The sequence below is a fragment of the Ceratotherium simum genome, chromosome 23, assembly GCF_057802395.1.
Source record: "Ceratotherium simum simum isolate JZ-2026a chromosome 23, ASM5780239v1, whole genome shotgun sequence".
NCBI classification, from domain to species: Eukaryota; Metazoa; Chordata; class Mammalia; order Perissodactyla; family Rhinocerotidae; genus Ceratotherium; species Ceratotherium simum.
Window position 1 is genome coordinate 17,772,301 of NC_141922.1, and position 24,021 is coordinate 17,796,321.

General features: G+C 40.6%; 1 protein-coding gene across 1 annotated transcript in view; it reads right to left on the reverse strand.

Annotated features, from left to right (window-relative positions):
• Positions 1–349: 349 nt before the first annotated feature.
• Positions 350–24,021, reverse strand: part of FER1L6 (fer-1 like family member 6) — a 116,317-nt gene continuing 92,645 nt past the window's right edge. The window contains exons 34-41 of the mRNA XM_004431086.3: positions 22,145–22,305; positions 19,656–19,798; positions 17,014–17,102; positions 16,453–16,551; positions 14,012–14,253; positions 12,593–12,756; positions 3,075–3,175; positions 350–1,742 (exon numbers count right to left, since the gene is read on the reverse strand). Of these exons, the coding sequence (XP_004431143.1) occupies positions 1,559–1,742; positions 3,075–3,175; positions 12,593–12,756; positions 14,012–14,253; positions 16,453–16,551; positions 17,014–17,102; positions 19,656–19,798; positions 22,145–22,305 (1,183 nt within the window). The 3' untranslated portion in view covers positions 350–1,558. The remainder of the gene's footprint in view (positions 1,743–3,074; positions 3,176–12,592; positions 12,757–14,011; positions 14,254–16,452; positions 16,552–17,013; positions 17,103–19,655; positions 19,799–22,144; positions 22,306–24,021) is intronic.

Below are 24,021 nucleotides of genomic sequence, written 5' to 3' on the forward strand. Positions count from 1 at the left end.
TATATTTTTTTACTTACAATGTATTCAATGTATATATTCCATGCCATCAAGTATTTTTGACTACATCATTATTGGTGGCTGTGTTATTCCACAGTAAGAATGAACCATAGTTTATGTAACTAATTTCACTAAGAAACATTGCCAGTGCTATAAATGCTCAATTTTCCAGCACTTCAGGAAAACATTACAGTTACTGGGGAGTAAGCATCTAGGACCAGAATCAATGAACAACACTGTCTAAAATCACGCAGAACATGCTTCAATCTTTCTTTGATGAATCAGGAACATTCTAGAATGACTTTCCTTGTGGAAGTAAACATCCTTCATTTTAGAAGAGTTACATATGTACAAGGCTATCTAAAGGAAACTGTAGACGCGGTGCTTCTGGTGTCGAGAGGGGAACCTCCTCAATATCACCAAATGGCCCCTCATGATAGGAAAGAGTGGTTGCCATATTTATTTGAGGCCAAACATCCCAATTCCTTTGTTTTCTTATTTTAACTGAGAACACCAGCCCCTCACTTCCACTCCTGCTGGATGGGGTGGCAGATGGAGACTCTACGACTTTGAAGATTAAAGGTTTGCTTTCAAGAAAAACTGCCCCCAACTAACAAGTGCATAGAATATTGTTTCTAAGACTGCTTTTGAAACTAATGCATGCTTGAGACCCATGATAGAACCTGCCACGCATTGTGGTAAGCTGTGTTGAATAGTGCCAGGGATGGTCATTCATATCACGGTCTATGGGAACACCATATTTGGTGGGGCCTATATTATCTGGCTTAAGAGAATTCCTACTGGTACCATGGAGCTCCACCCTCGCGCCATACACACATACACAAAATTACATTTCATATTTATAAAATTCCCACTTGGAAATTGCCATAGAGCACAAATCCAAACAGATTTCTCCAGAACCCATTCCTACTACTGAACACATTCTACAAGTGTTGACTTTAATAGGAAACCAGCAACATCTCATCTCTAGATGGGAATTTCAACATTGAAGTATTTTAGGTGATTTATATGAAGTTTTCTCCAATCTAGTTTTGCAACCTGAATAAGTGAATATGTTCTGTAAATTGTTAGGTTGAAACAAAGTTAAGATATACAGGACAGGTTAAATATCTAGTAATTTGCTAAGATGTTTTCAATTTATTTGCCGTAAAAACTTTATTTAAAAGAATGTACTTCCAATAAAATCTCAGACCCAGAATTAAACCTCTTAGAATAAAACCCATTACAGAAAGAAAACATTCACCTAAGTCAATTTGATGTCATCATTGATTACTCTGAAGCAAAAACGTCATTGTTTCATGCTGCCCATGGGCAAAAACATGACTGAAGGCTTTTAAGTTTGTCAGGAGTTGGGGTCGGTAGGGAACGCTCCTTTCCCATCTCCTCCAAGAAGAGCTGATCTGTACTTAGACACAGGGCCTTTGGGTTTATCTCCTTAGCACCCCGCACAGTGCCTGCACAGAGCACATGCTCATATACATTTACAGATGAGGAAGAAGAGGGTTAGTAGAAAGGGAAGGTCCAGGTCCTCCATGATCCTTTATGAGCCCACAACGATCCTTTGGCTGATAGCTCCTGGCAAGGTATAGATGAAGAGGACCAGAAAGATGATAAGGATGATCAGAATGAAAGCGATGATGATGTACTTCTTGTAATTCTTCCAGATGAGGTGGTACAGGCACTTGAAGGGGCTCAAGAACCAAGAGAAGGAGGTGTTTGGGCGGCTGAAAGGGAAGCAAGAGAAGATCAGAAAAGGGGCTATCTTGTCAACACTTAGGCTTCTCAAGACCTCAGGAAGTATTTCTGACCCCACTTTCTGGAGGCTCACTAAGAGAGGCCTGAGAACAGGAAAAGAAGACTATGTTGCCTTGAAGCAGGAGCAAGCTAACATTTTGGGCCGTAATGATTCCTCATCATTTTAAAGGTTGGTCTAGAGGAGGGCAAGAGTCTAGTTATAACTCAGCCAGAGGTCTGAGTGCCCTCTGTCTATCTAACCCCAACCAGCTCAATTCCCACCTCTTCCATGAAGCCCACCCTGACCACCCCAGTCCATGATGATTCTCCTCATTCTGAGTTCCAATCTCACTTACCACTTAGCCCCTTTTTGAACCTAACATATTTGTCTTCTACACTCTAGTAACTATTTTATGAGTCTGTGTGTTCTCCCTAAACTGATTGAAATCTTCTGGAAGGCAGAGTTTTTGTCTTATATTTCTTTAAAGTATTTTTTCAGTAGGTACACATTGTAGGAGCTTAATAAGTAATTTTGAATTAATGAATAACTAAACACCCATTATGCTCCTAATACTATGATCTATGAAAGGTAGGTACAGAGAAGGGACCACTCATCTTGAGACACTTAGGGTCTGGGGAGGGCTAGGACATGTACAATTTGAAAGAGTATTTTGTATACATATTTCATATCTACATATATTTAGATTTTAATCGATATGTAACCATGGCTTAAAATGAATAGGGTAACCCTTTCTGCTAATAATTCTACTTCTGGGAATTTATTTTAAAGTAACAATTTATAAAGGGGAAAGATTTTCATCATATTATAATAATGGAAAAAAGGTAGAAGTGAATTAAATATCCAATTATGTGATGTCAACCAAGTCAACTATGGGCATCAAGTCTATGGAATATTCCACAGGGATGAAAAAAATTCTAATTATGGCAACAAAGCAAAACTTTTCAGCAAAGGATAAATGAAACATTAAGACAATTTTTTATGCATGATTAGAGAATGAGTAGAAAAAAATTCATGTGTAATTCATATTCACATAAAAAAATACGTAGAAAAAAATATATGAAATTATTCTAGTGTTATAGAAAAGTGCCCTCTCCATTTGCCAAACACTCTGTAATGTTTTTGGAATATTTTTCAATTATAGAAACAAAAAGATACATAGATTGGATGGTGCCTATTGTCTGACTCCTCGCTTCTCAGTTCTCCCAGAGGGAACCTCTGGAGAAATGCCCTGCATCCTCTGATATGGGGACTGCAAAGAGCCCTCCCAATTTCTGATGCTCCCCTCCCTGATTCCACTCACTTGGGTTTGGGCAGGGGCTCTGGCTCCTTTCGGGCTTTTCCAACAGGAGTTTTCTTGGCTTCTTCTTCCGTAACTAGGTGAAACTCGGCTTCAACCTTGCCCTGCACAAAGACAAAAGTTTCAATTTCTAGCTACTAAGACCTACTGGGGGCAATGCCAATCTTCTAGAAGAAGTGTTATCATGTGGGAGAATGCCAGGAAGTATTTTGACTATCCTGCTGCTTTAGTTTGAGAAATATTGTTACCTTTTTGTCCTGGTAGAAGTCATTTTTATGGTGAACACTAAAAGCCCTGAAATGATGTTACTGTTGAGTTTTGTGAGAAGAGTGGGTCCTACGTGGACACAGACGCACACATATTCAGTCACATGTACTATTTCACTTGTAATCATTTAATACCTGAAGAAATAATATTAATTATAGAAACTTAATAGTAATCAGAAAGGGGATGAATTCCTTGAGTGGTAGTACCCTTTTGAATCTGCTACCATCTTCCTTTTCTCTGTCAACCATTCTCAAGAGAAAATTGGTGGGTGTGGCCCTACATTTGCTGAATGGCTCTTCTGTCATCCTTCATTGTTTTTGTCGCCCCCATCAACTGTTTTAGAAGCATCCTTTTATTCTAGCACTTCCTCTCTCCTTCTCTTCCCTCAATAAGAAATAGCCCCTGTAGCTTGAAAATTGTGAGTTATGTGCTTCTTCAGAGCACTGTGCCAAAGTTACTGGCAGTGATGTAAGTCTTGGGTTATCAAAGGATGAGACAGGACCTCTGCAAAAGGTAAGAGTCATTCTGTCTTGTTCGTTTATTCATTCACTACTTTGGGGGACCCTCTGTGTGTCAGGCACTGTACTAGGCTCTGAGAACTTAACAATGATTAAGAAAAATAGGATTCTTGATCTCCTGGAACTCCTGTTCTTGGTGGAGGAGACTCTCTCTTCTGCCTCCTTTGGTTTTGTGGATTGAGATTCAAGGTGAGAGGAGGGACACAGAAGTGATATGGGACTGGAGCATCACTGAAGTATTTTAGCACCTATGATCGCTGTCAAAGCTTGTCTTTCTGAATCACACATGAATGGGGCACTACCTGACTTTGGAGGCATGGTTGACTTCTTACCCCAGTGAAAAGATCTAAGATTCTGATGAGCCAATAGTCTTGTCTTAACTTACCTATTCACCCTGAAGAAGCCAGAACTTCCAAATAAACAGGTTTGGTTGCTGGCAGCCATGAAAATGTAGACATGGGAGACATTAGAGAAGTGAGTATTTGGGGTGAGGTTGAAGCCAGAGAAGAGAGAGAGTGGCATGGCTGTCTGAATTAGTAAAGAAGTGTAGTGGGTTTTTATTATAAGTGAAGTCATGTGTTCTAAGTGGTCTCATCCATTCTTTAGACTAGAACCCTGGCCCAACTCAGAGTGCATTAAATGTCCTATGATCCAGAAATGTTCTTTAAAAGTATGTATATATGGAGTCTTTTATTCTCATTGAGAAGTCTTGGCCCTATAGGCAATGACTTGCACATATAGGCACTGAGGAAACACTGGAAAACTGGGAAAGAAGGAATAAAGCTTCTGTCGATGCTAGTCTACATATCAACAGTGGAGTAAGAGTAATATAACTCTAATTGTAATGGTAATGCTTTATTGAATGCCTATTTTTGTCCCACTTTTGTTTTATCTATCTATTTATCATGTCTATCTATCTATCAATCATCTATCTATCTGTATCTATCACAGCAAGAGGCAAGGTAGGTCTCCTTTTTATAGACGGAGAAATGAAGCCATAGAGGTCAAATAACTTTCCCAAGGTCACTCAGCCAATAAGCCAACAAAGTGGAATTTGAACCAAGGTCTGTATGATGCCAAAGTTCATGTTCGTTCCATTATAGCAGGCTGCTTCCCAACTTAGTCACCCATTTGCCAGATAATTGGACTAGAAGTTTTACAAGGACCTTCCCAACTCTAACATGAGATGATTCTATGATTGTCTTCATAATCACAGTGTAAAAGCACTTGTCTTCTTGGGCCTCAGTTTCCTCATCTGTGAAATGGCCAGATGCTCTTTAAAGCAACTTCTGGCTCTAACTTCTAGGTTTCATGAAAGGCAGAGTTAAAGTCCAAGGAGCCCCTGCAAGACGTGATGGCTGGAAGAAACCCAAGAAGCTAGCACACAACTCATGGCAGAGGGGCTTCCAATATGCAAAAAAGGGCTTATTTCCAGAGGTCTTTCAGAGGTGACTTAAGCTCTACTGAGCAGTATGGTTATATGGACACTAGGAGCTTCATCCAACTCCTCTATACTTGAAGGAGTGTCAGCTTAAGACTTGCTAACCAGTTGCTGGGCTCCAGAATGTTTGGAAGAGAGGACAAAATCATCAGAGAACAAGTTAGGACCAGAAAGAAAGGATCAGAGCTGCCTCTTTGTTCTCCACCGCTTAATAATAAGCTCAGCTTATCATGCCGTATAACTCGCCCAGTGCTTCTCGCCATGCGTTATTCCATTTAAACCTTTTGACAACCTGGCAAAGTAGACAACATTTTTATTCCCATTTTACAGCTGAGAAAACCAAGGCTTGATGATGTTTGTTAAGTTGTGTTACAAAATCAGAATTTGCACCAGGTCCTCTGACACCAAATCCCATCCTCTGCTCTTTTATGTGTCCAAGTTGCCCCCTTTTGTGGAAGAAAAGAAGCAGGCTATTTGTTTAACAATGAATAAATATGCCTGTGACCATGGGCCCTCTAGGACCAGTTCAACTGACCCCATCTTGCCAACAGAATAATTAAGAGTGGTTTTTCAGGAACTGAGAAATGGCCCTTTGTCCTGCTCAGGCTGGTTGAGACCACCAATCCATCAACTGGGCCTGTGCAAATGCCTGATAAGTCACCCTTTTGATGTCAAGGGGCTGAAAACTCCACCCTCAGGTCATACTAACACCACCATTTTGTGAATATGCACCCTATGAAGAGCCATGAAACGCGACTACACTTATGCAGATCATCAATTACCTCACTTCTCTTTATCTCTGATCGTCCAGCTCCATACTTCAGACCACCCTGCCCTTCATGCGACAAATTTTGCACCAAGTCGTGGGTCAAGGAGACTGATTTGAGAGCATTACCTCCTGTCTCCTTGCAGGTAGACCTCGCCATAAAGCTTTTTTCTTTTCTCAAGAGCTGATGCTGAGGGGCCAGCCTGGTGGCGTAGTGGTTAAGTTTGCACACTCTGCTTCTGGCGACCTGGGGTTCACAGGTTCAGATCCCGGGCAGGGACATACACACCGCTCCTCAAGCCACGCTGTGGCAGGCATCCCACATAAAGTAGAGGAAGATGGGCATGGATGTTAGCCCAGGACTAATCTTCCTCAGCAAAAAAGAGGAGGATTGGCAACAGGTGTTAGCTCAGGGCTAACTTTCCTCACAAACAAAAAAAAAAAACAGCTGATGCTGTATTAATTGGCTTTTTATGTGTATTGGGCAAGAGAACCCCAATTTTGTGTGGTAACACGACTTTTCTGAAATGTTCAAGAGGAGCCCACAATCATGGCCATGGCTCTGGCATTAGAATATGTTTTTGACTTCCATCTAAGGGCTGGCCTTGGATGGCTTAAGGAATATTATAGCATAGCATAGCGTAAGAATTGAGTGATTAGGATTTGGTGTAGACAGATTTGCATTCGAAACCAGACTCTACCACTTACAAGCTGTGTGACCTTAGGTGAGTTACCTGCCCTCTTTCAGTCTCACTGTTTTGAGGATGTTAATAGCATGTCCCCCATAAGGTCGCTTTGAAAAATAAATGAAATAACACATACACAGTGCTCAATCTAGTGCCTGATAAATAGTATGCTCTTAAAAAATTATAGTTGTTACCTTCAACACTATTTCATAGACAGAAACACATAATTTAATGAGAAACATATTCTGCCCGTACAGAAAACACCCAGAGAAGTCCCAAGGGCCATATTCCCACAGAAAAAAATGCAAAGAAAAGGGAGGCAGAGAACATATGCCCTTGGCATAGGAGTCATCAGTTATTGTCATAAAGAGCCTTGTCCCTACTTCACTGCCCTGCCTGAGAGGTCGCAAATCACTTATCTGGTATCCCAAAGGCAGCAGGAGGAAGGTATTTATGCACGTATTTTGATAAACGCTGCTCCTCATTCCATATCTCTCCACACAGAGGGTTCCATGCCCTATTTCAATCATCAGTATTCAACCAAGCACCAAGTAGAAGGCTTAAGCTAATAATATCTTCTAAATGTAATTTTAAATCAGAGCAGCTAGAAAAAAATGGACAGTTTGAGAGTCTATCTATTAACCTAGTGACATCCATGGATGGAAAAAAATGATAAAGAAAGGTCCTGAAAAGACTAGATTTGTTGTATTGCGCATGCTATTTATGGGCTTCAAACTTCACCAAGCCTAGAGAGTGGATGCCAGGGCAGGCTGAGGAGTAATTGCGTTCAGGTCGGACGTGCCTTCTTCAGCAATAATTATCGCTTATTAAAACACAACTCTCACTGGTATGAGACGAGATGTTCTCATACATTATTGGTGGGAATATGTGCTGGCAAAATCCTTTAGGAAGAGGAATACACACATACATACATATTTACATACATGTACATATATACACATACACACGTATATATACATCCATACATATGTATGTACGTGTGAGTATGTATGCATTATCTTATTTACTTGTACTGTGGACCTAAGAATTCCCTTCCTGGCTAGCTAAATTAAGGAAATAATTCAAAACTCAGAAAAAGCTTTATGCACAAAGCATAGTCATTATTCTTTTGGATGTTCAAAATGTCCTATTTGTCACAATGTGAGGTCCCAGACTCATTTTGTGTTTTATCTGCCCTGGCCCTGGCGTCAGCCATTTCTCCAAAGATGCCTAGTTTCTTTTAGTAGAAGCTGGTATTTAGAAACCACGATCCAGGTGCTAGAAGTCGTCTTTGCTACTGGGTGATTTTGCTTCTAGGTCTTTTCACTGAACAGAGTTAGAAAACATATTTTTAAATTCATGAGTCCGTAGTGACACCAAGAAAAAAACACATTTACCACCATTAAAGGTAACTCTTACACCAATTCTTGATTCAAAAATTTGGTAGTTAATGGAGAGAATTAAGCACTTATCTTGTCTTTTTTTTTTTTTTTTAGGGGAGGTAGTGACTGTAATATATCTCCATTTGATGAGAGAGAACTCTTCTTAAAACATGAATGTTGGGGCCCGCCCAGTGGCATAGCAGTTAAGCTTCGGCGGCCCGGGGTTGGCAGGTTCGGATCCCGGGCACGCACCAATGCACTGCTTGTCAAGCCATACTATGGCGGCATCCCATATAAAGTAGAGGAAGATGGGCACAGATGTTAGCCCAGGGCCAATCCTCCTCAGCAAAAAGAGAAGGATTGGCATCGGATGTTAGCTAAGGGCTGATCTTCCTCATGAAAACAAAAACAAAAACAAAATATGAATGTCAACTAATAAATGGAAAAAGAAGGATAGAATTAGATAGATAGACAATAATAGATAATAGATGGATGGATAGAAAGGTGGATAGATAGATAGATAGATAGATAGATAGATAGATAGATAGATAGATAATAGATAGATAGATATGGATGGATGAATGAAAAGAAGGAAGAAAGGGTTAGAAAAATCATTTGCAACACCAAAGAAATAATTAAGTTAATCAAGATCATCACTGGGTGAAAGGCGGTAGCAGAACAGGAATTTCCCACAGTGCCAAAGTGTCACTCCACTGGTTATTTGTTAGTAGCAAAAGAGAAAACATACCTTTATAATGAAGAGATCTCACCAATGTAATCAAGTGAGCAAACACAGCATCACTAATAATGAGGCCATCTGACGGAACGTGCCTTGCCAAAATGATTCAATATGAAGTAAACAGTATCATGTAGTAAGTATTTTTGCCAAAAAATGCTTAACCTGAACGTGATAAAGCTGTTGTACCTAACTTGCAGTTCACAGGAAATACGGAGTATAGAGAATAAGATAGCTACCTCATGAGAAAACCAGACAAGTCAGGCCTAGTCTCATCAAACAGTTAATGTCATAGGGAAACATGGTGGGGGACTGTTCTAAAATAAAATAGACCAAAGACGTAGAACCAAAAGCAACACATGAACCGTGACCGAATCTTGTTTCAAAAAAAGAAACAGCCATAAAACACATTTTGAGGGCAATAGGATATCCCTTTTACAGGCAGAGAAATGAATAGGGTGTGGATATCAGATTATATTAGGCAATAATTATTAGCTTCTTATATGTGATGATGGCATCGTGGTTATGTAGGAGAAGGTCCATACTCTTAGGAGACGCACGCCTAAGTATTTAGAGATAAAATGTCGAATGTCTACAACTTACTCTTAAGTGGTTCAGCCAATACGTATGTCTGTGTGGGCTATATCCATATACTCACATATATAGACAAAATAAATATAGCAAAATATTAACAAGTGTTGAATCTAGGTGGTAGGTATATGGCTGGTCATTGTCCTATTCTTTCACCTTTTCTGCATGCTTAAATTTTTTAAATGAATAAATGTTGAGGAAAAACACAATGGTTAAACTATAGCATTTCTACTTTGAGTATACAGAGTTAATAATAACATTGATAATATAATGCAGGGGAGTCCTCGTCACAACACTGAGTAAAACAAAATGAATAAGGCACTATTTTAATATGGAATGATCCCTACTATGTAAAAGAAAATCTATACAAATTGGAGATAACCAAAACACCAGCAATAGTTTTCTTTGGGTGGTGTGCATACGGGCACTATTTCTTCCTTTCTACATTTTTGTGTCTCTGAAATTTCCTATAAATGCATATTATACCCTCTGCCTTAAAAACAATCTTCACAGGAAAATACCTCCCCCCTCTGCTCCTGGAGAATCTGACTTTGTCACATGCTATTTAGATGATCTGTCTGTCTACCAGGCTCTTCAGCTAAGCTGTGAACTTCTGGATGGCAGGAATGTGTCTTATTCCTTGTTGAACCTTTAGCTCCTAGTGTATGAGGGTGTAGCCATAGTAAATGCTGACAATTGTTTTTCACACTAAACTGGAGGCACTGAAACCTCCCTTTTAATTTCAGTTGTTGATGCTCTTGGGACTTACCTGGGCTACCTAACTGTCGACTCGTGCTATTAACACGTAATAGAAACTTCCTGATCTCCATCTCCTAAAGGAGTGATTTCTTTAAAGGTTGCTTTTAGTAGATAACACATATAAAATGCATAGTGCAATGCGTCTCATGAAGAACATGTTCAATACGTATTCCCTTTCCTTCTCCCAAGGGTACTCATTCGTTTGCAATCCCACTGGAGCTGTTTTTCACTTATCTGAAGACAGCCACATTCCACACTAGGAGCTGTGGGGTACAAATGTCTAAAGTATGCTGCTTGGGTGGACAGACAGGCAGCTTTAAAAATAAGCCTGGCCGGTGGCAGTGTCCACGGACAAAACTCTTCTGGTTGCTGGTGATTGGAATGAGAGGACAATGACGCTCTGAGTGCTCGTTCAAGGAACGGGAGGGGAGTTCACGCCACAGAGGTGGCTCTCTGTGCATTTGTGTGTGCATGGTTGGACTGTAAGCTCTGTATCACTCATATATTATTCCCAGGGCCTATCATTTAATAGATGCTCAATAAATATTTGTTGAAAGAAAAGGAGAAACAAATAAATGACATGGAAAATAAAGAGTCAAGTAGGATCAAATGGAATAACGGGAGGGGCCTGAATATTTGGCAAACCATAAAGGGCTATAAAAATGTAATGGATGACTGCTATTATGTAACCATGCACACATAATCATTTTATAGAAACAGGAATTATGTCAAAAGGTAGGAATTTGGATTTTGGGACTTGGCAAACCCCATTTCCCAACATCATACTACATTCTGGCAACTCTGACCAGCAGGTGGTTAGCCTTTCACACGGGGATATTTTGTGCCTCCGTGCTGTGCTCAGCATGGTTCCTCCTCTTGGAGTAGAAATCTGCCCTCTTCCTCATCTAGAAAATGCCTTTTCATCATCCTTTGTTCTTGAAAAATTCATGCCTTACCCTCAGAGAGAATTAGATCTCTCCCTCTGCTCTCTTCCTTCCCTGTGTCATTTACACTGACTATTTCAAGCATGACTAGATTGTTGATACATCTGTCCCTCTCATTGAGCTCTGAGCTGGTTGAGGGTAGAGGCATGCTGACTTTATTTCTGAATTCATCCATTCATCAGTCAGTTCACTGATGGAGCATCTATTATGTGCTAAGCCGTGAAGCCCGACACCGAGTACAGAGGCCGCCATGTAGTAAACCCTCAGTACGTACTTGGGAAGACCGGGAAGAGCGAGCCTGCCTGGAGCCTCGTTCTCTTTACCCAATCTCAGCAATCAGGGGGGATTAAATAGAGAAGGGAGGGAAGAGAAAAACTCCCAGAAAACATAATAAAACTAGACACCATGGAGTCAGGCTGGCAGCTGCCATTTACCTAGTCAGGTTCAAAGGCAATCCTTGTCTTGTACCTACCAGGCCCCTAGATCAGAGAGAGAAAAACAGGTCTCTATTCAGACCTGCTACCAGAGGGTGCTGGCACGGGTGTGCTTTTGTCACTGGGCACAGGAGCAGAGGGGGGAACATGGGCTCCCCAAAAGAAGGACAGCAGCAGAGAAAGGAGGTCACCTATGCAGCCTCAGTCCCTTTTCTCAACCTCACCAATCACATAAATTGTCCCTTCTCCTTACAGAGGAGCAATGAGGGGGCTGAAAGAAAGGGCAGAAGAAATTTTCTTCCCAAACGTGACAGGTCGGAATTCCTAGGGTGAGTGCCACACAGTATGGACCAATCTGGTGATGCAGGGCAGGGCTACGTGGCTCTCCCTGCCATCACTCTGTCGAGGAAGTGTTTTTTGGTGAGGAAGATTGGCCCTGAGCTAACGTATATGCCCACCTTCCTCTATTTTGTACGTGGGACACCACCACAGCATGGCTTGATGACGGTGTATTGTCCGCGCCTGGGATTCAAACCTGCGAACTCCAGGCCGCCAAAGCGGAGTGTGGAAACTTAACCGCTATACCACCGGGCCAGCCCTCGAAGAGGTTTTAAAAGGATGGATCACTTTTTAAATTGAGTCTTACATTTGAGGGTAAAAGGATGAGGCAGGTACACTGAAATTATACCTTAGTCAGGACTTTATGCATAATTTCAGAAAATGTTGAAAAAAAAATTAATGCCAGGGGCATAATTTTTTATGCCAAGATGTTAGAAAACCACCCTGACAGAGATAGGTATTAAATCAAGTATGCTGAAATATGGAAGGCTTAATGCATTTATAAAGTTTTCAAGGTCCTTACTTCTCAGCAAAACCTTTGCCTTAAAGCTCTCTATGTCATGTCAAGACACTTGACTTGAAATTCAAAACATGACTCATTTAAAGAGCATGATGTCCCCTGCCTGCCCCCCACCCATCTCCTACAGCTGTCACTTACTGTGAGTTCTTTACTTTTAGCAAAAGGCCACCAGCCCCGCACACGCTTTTGCTGAAAGATGGAGATTTTACTCTCCTCACTTGCATCTTCAAACTTGGAGAGATCACAGGCTTTGGCAGACTTGGCTGCTCGGGGAAAACTATTGAGGTTCATTTCCAGGGAGCCTGTGAAGAGATGCCCATGACAGTTACAGAAGGGCTTTTAAAATCAATCACCACCTTCATTCACCCATTCATTGATTGATTCATTCATTCACTATTCGTTCAATCAGCACCACGTTGGATCACCAGCACGTGTTAGATATTGGGGTACAAATATGACTGAGACACGTTTAGTGCCCTCAAAGCATTAAAAACGTGGTAGCAGGTAGAAGACAGGGCAGAGCTACAATAGGTAACTTTCAAGCCTTAGTTTCCGGTGTCATAGCTGCTGGGCATCTCTGCTCCCTGAGAGCAGTCTGGATTACTTGTCTATCCTCTGAGCTTTCCCCTGCATTAGCCCATAAGAACCTCCTCCTCCCACCTTATGTCCCTCTCTGAGTCCACTAAATTCATCCAGGCTAGGGCCTAAGTCTTACTGTCTGTATAGCTACTCTCCAGGACAGAGCTAACCTAAGATGCTTTTTCAATGAGTGAATACAAGGCAGCATATGATAATGCTATGAGAGTGTTATATATATCTCTCTCTCCTTAATAACTTTTCCCTATTAAAAAACTAATGTTTGTTGATTGTGAACATTTAGAGCATGCACACAAGCAAAAAAATAAGAATGGAAAAATTTTCCATAATTCCATCCCCAAAAGTTGACCACTGCTCTAAATATTAGTTCTTATTTCTATGTCAGTCTTTCTCTCTGTCTCTTTCCCTCTCTATCTTTTTCTGCTATACATATAAACACATATTTTACAGAGAGGAGATTTTTTTCTATACTCTTTTTTCACTTAATGCATCCTGTATAACCTTCCAACTCATTAAATATTCTAACATTTTTAATGGCTTCAGAGTTACACCTATTGAAGTGCTTACTATGTGTGAGGCACTGTGCTTAGTTTTTAAATTATCTTATCATATATATAGCTCCCAACACCCTCTACAGTGTGTAACATTACTATCCCCATTTTACAACTGAGGAAAACTGAGGCACAGAGTGAACCAGTAATTAGCTCAAAATTTAACAGCTTCTTAGTGGTACAGCAAAGATCAATTTAAGTCTGTTTGAATATGTATCTTCCACCGTACGGATGCGTCATAACTGGTTCAGCCAGTCCCCTATTAGTGGCTGTTCAGAGTGTTTCCAATTTTTTGCTGTCATAAATAGCACCAAAATTACTATCCTTACAGCTAAATCAAACCAAGCTCTCCAAAAGCTGAGACAAACACCTTCACATTAACATGAGCTGGATGAAGCCACTGGCTTACCCAGAAAGTCATCCGAGGACAGCCTTTCGAAATCCCAAACCTGGAGCACCAACACAGCTGGCGTCTTACACTCCATCTTCTCTAAGGAAAAGATGTTCTCCCTCTTGGTGATGACCATTTGCTTCTCAGCCGGCAGATACTGGAAGGGAAACAGGAAGCGCCAGTTGAAGTTCCCCTCCCCAGTCAGGGAGTTGTAGTGCACGTCCGTCTCCTGCTTGTCGTCTTCCAAACCCTTTATCCACCTGAATAAAGAGAGAGAGAGAACTAAGCACTCAGAGTAACTTACTCAGGCATCAGTATGATCAAGAGTGATTTAACTAGTTTCAATGCGGTCATAGTTTTAAAATCATGATGTAGTTAGATTCACATGGAAGTTTCCATTGAATCTGAAAGAGGAAAATAGGGTCAAAGAGTCTGAAAGAGAAACAAGAATCTCATTCCAAGCCAGTTTGGGGAAGTGATCGTGTAATCAGTTTCCTCTCACCCCGGAGGCTGTCTTTGTAAGGGGTGCCAACTACACCTGAGTGCTAGAACAAGATTACCCACTACAGGAAGGTCTCTAAAATTGGCCTGCTTTAGACCTGTGATATCAGGCCTGTAATTGGTTGCCTCTTCTCTGGGTCTGGGCCTCAAAAACCCAGGAGGCCTGTGTCAGTATGGCATGGAGGATATGAAGGTTGCCTGCACCCAGCTGGGTTCCAGTCTGAAATTTACTGCTTACTAACTGTGCAGCCGTAGATAAGATATCTAACCTCTCTGTGCCTTTGTTTCATCTGGAAAATGGAAGCACTGATAGTACCTTGTTCACAGGATTCTTCTGAGGAATTATATAAGATAATATCTATACAGTACTAGTGTACTCCTAATTATCTCTAATGTTATATCTTCTTAGTATTATCTGGTGTTCCTCTTCCATCCCCAGCATAAAGTAAGCTACAATTAATATATTTTCCCCCTAGTACTTTATCTATTAATTATTGAGAAAATAGGTACTTTGGATTCAAACTAATTGATAATGCTAACCCACTTGCTTTCTGAAAGCAGACATCCCTCCCCCTAGGGCTGAGGAGGATAAAGACCCTTCTCCTCCCAGCAGAGTGGGTATGGCAGCTTAGAGTATGGAAGCAATCATTTAGCTAAAGATGGTGCTCACTCAACCAATATATGTGTGGTATCTGTTATGAGGCAAAGAGTGAGCTAGATGCTAGAGGAGTAATGGAGAGCAAACAGAGAAGATTTTTGCCTTCATGGAGCTACAGTTATGGAGGAAAAGGGATAGAGGGACACGGGTGAGGTGGCAGAAGTTACCAGAAAGAGATGTGCAAAGGCCTGATGGAAGAAGAGGTGATGACACATTCTAAGAAGGGAAAGAAGCTCATGTGGCTAGAGAGCAGAAAGTAAGGGGAGTATCAATCCAGGGAGATGAGGCTGGAGAGATAGGCAGGGGCTAGTGATATGGGATATTTTAGTACATATTAGGGATTTGACCTTTGTCCAGAGAAAATAAGACGTGATTAAAGGGTTTTAAGTACATACTGACATGATCAGATTGTGTTTTGAAAAGGTAACTCATGTTTCAACAAAAAGAACAAATTATTGGAGGCAAGAGGAAATATGGAAAGATGAATTCATATGATATTAGGATTTCAGTGGCCCCAGCAAGAGATGATGGAGGAAAAGACTATGTGTTGGTGTGGTGGAGATGGTGAGAATGGACATGCCAATAGCTATTTGGGAGGTAAAAAGGACAAGATTTAATGGCATGCTAGAAAAGGGGGAGTCAGTGAGGAAGAAAGTTTCTTGTTTGGGGAAGGCAAAGAGCCAGATGAGGCTGAGATGAGTTTACTACTTCTGAGATGAGTTTTGTCTGAGGGTACACGTTTAAATCACTTTTGCTTCTGATTCTCTACCACTTCATCCCCCTCCCTGACCAGGGACTAAAAGGAAGCCTACAAAGGCATCTGTATCACAGCCGAGATGTAAGAAAGAGCTACAAAATGTTTAGTTTCCTGAGTCACAGGTTGGTATCTTTTTTATCAGTAGAACTAACAAAGGGGAAGTTCTAAATTTTAGCTTTTGTATTAGTCTTACAATGTTCTTAAGACAATCTTTCATCAACAGCACTACATCTTTCTACTTCCTTCAGTGTAAAGGTATTTTGAATGTCACTCAAAAAGTTTAGGTATCTAACATTTATCTGAAAGAGATGTTTATATAATAAAATTTCCTTGCAAAAATATTTTCATAAGATAACTCTTATCAAAATGACCAAATAAGACAAATATTTCACAAAGAAAGTGACCTTATCTAACAAGGTGAGTGAGATGGACTCCTTTTGTGGGATGTGGGTGGAGTATCTTTTATGAGGCATAGGTTTGGTTAGGGGTTAAAGAGGTGAGGAGGGGAAGGGAAGGGAGGATGGAGTTTGTTGATGACCTTACCCTTTAACATAAATGTCACTTGATTTTTGTCCTGTGAAGATATTCTCATCCTCTAAAATGACATCTTCAGTGTTCCAGATGGTAACTCTCAATTCATACCTGGGGATAAGGGAAGGCAGCGTTAGGTTGAAGACCTTGAGAGGTGAGTCAGCTAGTGTCTATGTGATTCTAGTATTGCTTTGAGTTTACAAGCTTCCTCAACTTTACCAAGTCCAAAAATGTCAACACTTAAGGTCTTAGTTCCATCAAAACCAAGCGTCCTAGCTGGAATCACCAAGGACATGAATTTCTCTGAGGAGATCCTCCTTCCATTAACCAACATTTTTCAGTATGTTGAAGCTCAGTAGCCCCTACCATAAAACAGGGGCCATCATTTCAATCACCACCACTCCTACCGTCATTACTACCCACTTCCTGCTGTAATTGGCCAGGTAGAAAATGAGGTCTGATGATCAGGTGCCAATTGATCAATGTAATGTATCAGACACCAGATCAAAGGTCATGATCTTTTAGTCTGCCTCCGTGGTCTCTTCCCCTGAAGATGGGCTACAGCTGACCTACCCTTTGGGTTTCCTTGGTGAAATGTCAACAGGAGGTCCAGGCTGAGGCATATCTTTGGGAAACATGTCCACCCACATCTGCAGGCGGCCCTTGTTAAGAAAAGAAAATCTCCTTTAGCTTTGGGGGACATTACCATGTGCAACTGACCATTCACGGTTTTAACAGATCTTTTTACTACAAAAGGATATTAGGTATATATAATGTAATGTAATATAATATAATGTGGATATTACCTATATGATACATGTTTAGAATATTTGTTGACAAAGACAGAACTTACATTTTTATTAAAAATTAGTCAGAGCATATATCAAGAGCAGGGGAAGGGCAAGCAAACTCTTAGTGCACCTACGACGTGGTAGGCACAGTGCTATGCACTTGACCAGCATCAGCTCATTAATTCTCCCAATATCCCCATTGGATAGATGTTGTTACCTACTTAGCAGGTGAGAAAACATCTTGCCCATGCTTACACAGACAATATGTAGAAAAGTCTGGATTCAACCCTTGTCTGTTAACTCTAGAGATCCTGCTTTTTCTACAAACTCCTAAAAATTAAAGAGATAATACTATCTGTTAGAAGTATCATGCTTCATTGTTTCCAATTTAACTTCACATCATCCATTTTCTTCATTAATGCTCACTCCAGCCACATTTCCATGTTACACATGAAGAAACTAAGGCTTAGAGAAGTCAAATAAATGATCTGAAGTCCTGTGGCTAATTAGTGGCAGAATAGGGCCTCCTATTCATTGCTTTGAAGTCCATACATCAGAATTTACCCTGTTTCAAGGGATTTGAGACTCCACGTGGGGAGAAGTTCCAGTGGGGTCCATGCTCAGCTCTGTTGTATACATTCTAAGTATTCCGTTAGTTCAGGCAAGAAGGTGAGCAATCAACAAGGGATGGGATGGTCAGGGGAGATTTTACATGAATGAAGTGGTGCTTCAAATAGAGTGGAAAGGATTTTTAGGATTTAGGTGAAGGAGGGGGTTTGGCTAGACAAAAAAAAGGAGATTTCCAGGGAGAGGAACAATATAAGCAAAGAGTTAGCATTTGGGAAGAGAAGAACCAATTCAATGGAGGATCACAGTCCCGGGGTCTCTAAAGAGACATTAACATTCACCTTTAACCAAAAAGCCACATCTGACAGGCAAAATGAAAGATGCCAGTAACCAAAAGATTTCAAACATGTGGTAGTAAATTTCAGGAAACGATCATAAGCTTCCACATCTGTTAAAAGTTTACCCTTTCAAGACACACCCCCACACATGCTATCACTAGGTTTACACCCCAACACAGCTGGGACAGCAGTGTGGGTGTTCCTGCCCCATCATAGTCAAGCTCATGTGTTTTGCCCAAGCTACACAGTAAGTGAGTTAGGAGCTAGGGCAGGACTAGGGACTCAAACCGCCTGGGTTAAATCCCAGCTCTACTACTTACCAGCTGAGCAACTTTGAGCTAGTTACTTAAACTCTCTGAACCTCAATTTCTTCATCTTAAAAGTGGTTACCATAGGGGAAGGGGGGAGGGAGGAGGGTGAAAGGGATAATTCGGTACATGTGTGTGGTGATGGGTTGTAATTAGTATTTTGGTGGTGAACATGATGTAGTCCATGCAGAAATAGAAGTACAATGATGTACACCTGAAATTTTTTACAATGTTATAAACCAATGTTAAAACTCTTAGAACACTCTTAGAACACATGGCATTGGTTTACCATGTATATATTTATTTATTTACATATGTGTTTTCCCCATTATTATTATTAATATTGTTTTCACTATGCAACCATTAAAAGAAAGGAAAAAAAAAAGTGAGGATCATAATAAGTACATCATGAGGCTGTATTGGGGATAAGGGTAAGGTGACCCACACACTCTTGTTTGTCTAGGAAAATCCTGGTGTGTGCCCCTTGTACCAGCTTAATTATTAATAGTGCCCTTTTTCACTCTCAAAATGACCATAATTCGGATAAACAATTCTAGGCGCAACATAATTAGGTGAGATAATTTATGTAAAGGGCCTAGTGCATAGAAGGCTCTTAATAAAGTTTATCTTCTCTTCCCTTCTAACTCATGACTCGGGATCTCTAGTTATTTTTTCCATATGGCTTCTTCTTGCCAGTTGTTCAAGGGAAGCCACCATCTATTGCTTCTCAGGGAAAACTAGTGGGCTGTGTGGTTACTGATAGATTTTGGACAAGGTCTTGTGCATGACAGATGGGTTTTGAAGTTTCTCAAATGTCAGGATTCTTCCAAAAGAGTTTGATAACTTGAATCACAAAAAGGAAACAGCACTAAATTCAACACTGATTCTAGGGCAGGGTTTCTCAACCTCAACATTATTGACATTTTGGGCTGAATAATTCTTTGTTGTAGGAGGGCTGTCCCATGCAGTGTGGGATGTTTAGTAGCACCCCTAACCTCTACTCACTAGATGCCAGTAATATCCTCACCCACTTGAGAAAACCAAAAATATTTCCAGACATTGCTAAATGTCCCTGTAAGGGAGAGAGGGGGCAAAATTGTCCCTGGTTGAGAACCATTACTCTAGGGCACACAAGATTAACTTTTAGGAGGAAAGTCACATTCCTTGGGGATGAACACTCCTATTGGGTCCAGAACTATCTTGACCACTACCTGCTCCATTCCTGGCTTATCCTTGTGGTACAGCGGCCGAGTTTCTATGTGCTCAGGAACCAGCCTACATCCAACCTCCGGGATATCCTCCCAGGAGCGTAAAACCTTGAGGGCCAAGTGCTCATAAGACTCCACCGTTTCATCTGCAGGGAAGAGAGAAAAATAAAGAGACTTGTCTGATGTGTGTTCCTGTAAGGGGACAGTGATGGCCTGTGAGATGCATTTTTAAACACTGTGTTAAGGTTTCATTTAAATACCGAGGCGAGGGAGAGAGAAAAGACAGCAAAAGAGAAAAAGGACAAAGAGAGAATGGAAAGAGGCAGGAGTAGAGTGGTGGAAAGGGGAAAGATTTTAAAGTTAAGAGAGGAGGAAATGAGATGGGTCAACAAGAAGACCCAGAGAGCAGTCACGGTTGTGGAGTGTGGAACTCCATTCACCCCTTGAGTCAGATTCCCTCGGTCTATGAGTCACAAGCGTGGCTTCAAGGTACCAGAGAGGGTATGTTTCCTGGAGATATAAAACTGTTTGCTAACACCATAGTGTGAGAGGGCCTGGGGAGTCAGGGAGGCCCTAAATAAGGTAGTGAAATGGGAACAGTGTGTTCATAGATGTCTTTTGTCTTTTCCCATTATTCCTTGGGATCTCCTTCCTACCAACACCTGCTTGCAGGAAAGGTTCTTTGATCCATCATTTTACCAAAGAAGGTAGTTCATGATAAAAACTGCCAGTAGAAACAATATTTGCAAAATCAGGCAAAAATTGTTGAAGGAATCAAATCTTTTTGACAAAGTTTAGAATGGCCAAGTTTGAGAAAGGAAAGTTGAACTTGGTTTGAAAATAAATGGGCCACAAAAGAAATCTCCCAATAGCAATAATTAGAGTCAGTAAAAGTTGATAGAGATGAACAAGAAATCAATGAACCAAATCTTTGTTATAAAGTTTAACCAATCAAGAATTGATCCTGATGAACATAATTCAGATTTTTGGTGTGAAAAAAATGGTAATTGTTTAATCATGAAATCTAGAATATTGACCAAGGAACTAAATACGCTTAATAGAGTATATTGTGAAAAAGCATCTTTCTAAACAGAAATTCATCAACGTGTCGTTAATTTTTGTTTTGTTGTTAGTGCTGTTGAGTCATTTCAACTCCTAGTGACATGTACAGCATGTACACATACAGCAGAGCAGAACCCTGCCTGGTCTTTTGTGCCATCCTCTCTTTCCGGCACTCAATCAGACAATGCTTTGCTGCTATTCATAGGGTTTTCATGGCCAGTTTTTTTCAGAAGTGGGCGGCCAGGTCCTTCTTCCTAGTCTGTCTTACTCGGGATGCTCCACTGAAATCCATCCACCATGGGTGACACTGCTGGTATTTGAAATACCGGTGGCATAGCTGTCAGCATCACAGCAACACACAGCCATCACAGTATGACAAGCGACAGATGGGTGGTGTGGCTCCCTGACTAGGAAGTGAACCCAGGTTGCAGCACTCAGAGCACCAAATCTAAACCGCTAGACCACCAATGTCATTAATACGCTATCTAAATGTCAATAACTGCATGCAAGAACCTTCAAGAAGTTGACAGGGTAAAACCTTCAAAATGACGGAGTAAAAAGAAATCTTGGCTTCAAAGTGGTGGAATCAATGTAACACTGTCAAAACATCCTGCCCCATGTCCTTAATTGGGCTCTTTGCGTCAGAAGCGCTGTACCATACATACATAGGCAATGTTTAAGCATCAAATGGACAAGGGTAACAGTATAAGAATTGTTCTGTATCACTAAAGTGACGTAAAGATGGTTTTTTTTCTCATCCTAAATTTATGAAAGCCTCTCTGAGATCTTCCTGGTATGTCCCATGATGCTCAAAGGGAAAATCTACTTCTTGGTGTTGAAATAGGAGAATTGTTGGTATAACATTTATAGGGGTAATTTGGGTCGTGTTCAATTATTTATTTTATATAATATTCATTTAAAGTTATAGCCTACTTTCTGACACAACAATTCTACTTATGTGATCTATTCTGTAGAAATATCAGAAATGTGCAAAAATATGTGTAAGGAAGTACATGGTAGCATTAAGTGTCTCTACAAAAAATAGACACAATGTAAATAAATGGCACAGCCATAAGATAGAATATTATCACTGATCATTTGAAAGATCAAAGGAGAATCATCATAATCTATTGGAAATAGAAAAGGCAGGATACAAAACTATATATGGTATATTTACAATTCTGTAAAAATGTGACATATTGCACACACACACACACATACAGACTGTAAGGAAATACACCATCATGCAGCATGCTTATCTCTGAATCTGGGGATTATAAGTGATTTTCATTATCCTCCTTTCTTTTGCATATTTTCTACCATGAGCATCTTTTACAATAGATGACCCACTGTCCCCCGCCACAAATACCACCAGAAGCAGGTTTTTCAAAAGAAGAGCAACGTCAGCAGGATACATTGTGGGGAATTACCAGTGTCCTCGTCAGTGAAAACTGTTTTTCCAGAAAAGACCTGGTTTCCTATCTGTATTTTCCCAGGGAGAAAGTAGGGTCCATCCAGCTTGTTGTCTTTGCAGAGCTTGGTGAGGATTTCGGTGGGTTTGGACGTGTCTCTCCAGGCATTGTATCCTTCTCTGAAAAGTGGAGGAAGGACAGGGAGAGTGAGGCCTGGCTTCTCCGGGGAGGACACATTCAAGGTCCCCATTAAAAGGGCCACCTAAGTATGCTCTGTGGTTTCCTTCAGAGTTTACTCGCCATTCTGTACACCTGGCGCTGGTGTTTGGTCTTTGTTTTTTGTTTTATTTTCTCTCTTTTCTGGTCAATACCCTTGCATACGTATACTTGTATGAAAGGCATGACTTCTGAGTCACTTGACATAAAAATCCTTTGCAGGTAGTTTTGATTTTTTAAAGAAATGTACCTTTTTAAAAAAAATTGAAGCGAAATTCACATAACATAAAATTGACCATTTTGAAGTTGACCAATTCAGTGGCATTTAGTACATTCATAATGTTCTGCAACCACCACCTCTCTCTAGTTCCAAAGAATTTTCATCACCCCAAAAGAAAACCCTGTACTCATCAAGTGGTTACTCCTTGTTCCCTTTCCCCTCAGCCTTTGGAAATCACCAATCCGCTTTCTGTCTCTATGGATATCTTTGCCCATAGTTTTCGTTCTTCCCTAGCAGAATAGCCATTTGTCTGCTACTTACTCTAGGAGGAAAGCCTAGCTCATCCTTTCAATTTCTCTGCATCTTTCCTCTCCTCTGCTCCTCCCGATCTCAAATCATATTGGAGACTCATGACACAGGCAGAAAGTCTTGAAGTGCCGTTTCTCCAGTCAGTGATTTTCCTGGTGGTGAGTTTCTAAATCTCTCCAACCCCTTTTTCCCTAAAAACTAGCTAATTGGTTAAAAATTATTAACTTGTCATGAATTGCTCCAAGAGCCATGACCAAGATAAGCTTGGATTTCTCTGCTCATTGGGACACAGGATTCATCAGAATTTAACTTGGTTAAGCACTTAAATAAATCAAAACATGGCTAGAAAGCAGTTTTCCTACATTATGCCAGAGATATGAGGATCATGAAAAGCTCATCCAAGCCATGCCCAGAGCCACACATAGGCCTCCCCAGAAATAGGTGCTCTTGTCTTATTTTTAAAACTTTTCAGTGAACAAAGGTTACATCTTCCTTGACTAAACTATTCTGCTCCCTGGTAGTTGCACCTTCAGGAAATTCTTCTAAACAAAGGATGCACCATGTCTGCCTGTGGCTTCCTTTCCCGACTTCAGAGTGAGAATAGCTAATCTTCTCTGAGTGGTATCCTCTTGAGAGTGATGTAAATACCTCAGGAGGCTTATACATTCACTGTAGTCCAAAAACTGAACTGGCTTTCTAGGCTCAGAGAAGAGCAGGCCAGCAATAGAGACTTGTCTGAAAAGCATAGAGGAAACAGACACTTAGACGCTGTTAATGACAATCTAAATTGGTACAACCTTTCTGGAGAGCCATTTGGACATGTATATTAGAAGTCCTTAAAGCATGCATTCCCTTTAAGGGGATAATCCATGCCTATGGATGAATATTGAATGGAGTATCAGAGAGGTGTGCGATGGCTTTTGTATGTGAAAGCTCATAGCAGCAATATTTATAATAAAGAAAAAATATATAAATGCCCTAAAGTTCAGAAAGATAAATTGGTTAAATCATTTCATAATAAATTCTTATGATGGAACACCATAGAGCTATTAAAATAATGAGTTCAAAGAATATTTAATGACGTTACAGAATGCTTATGATATAAGGGTAAGAGTAACAAGCAGCTTACCAAATTGCATGGATAGTATGA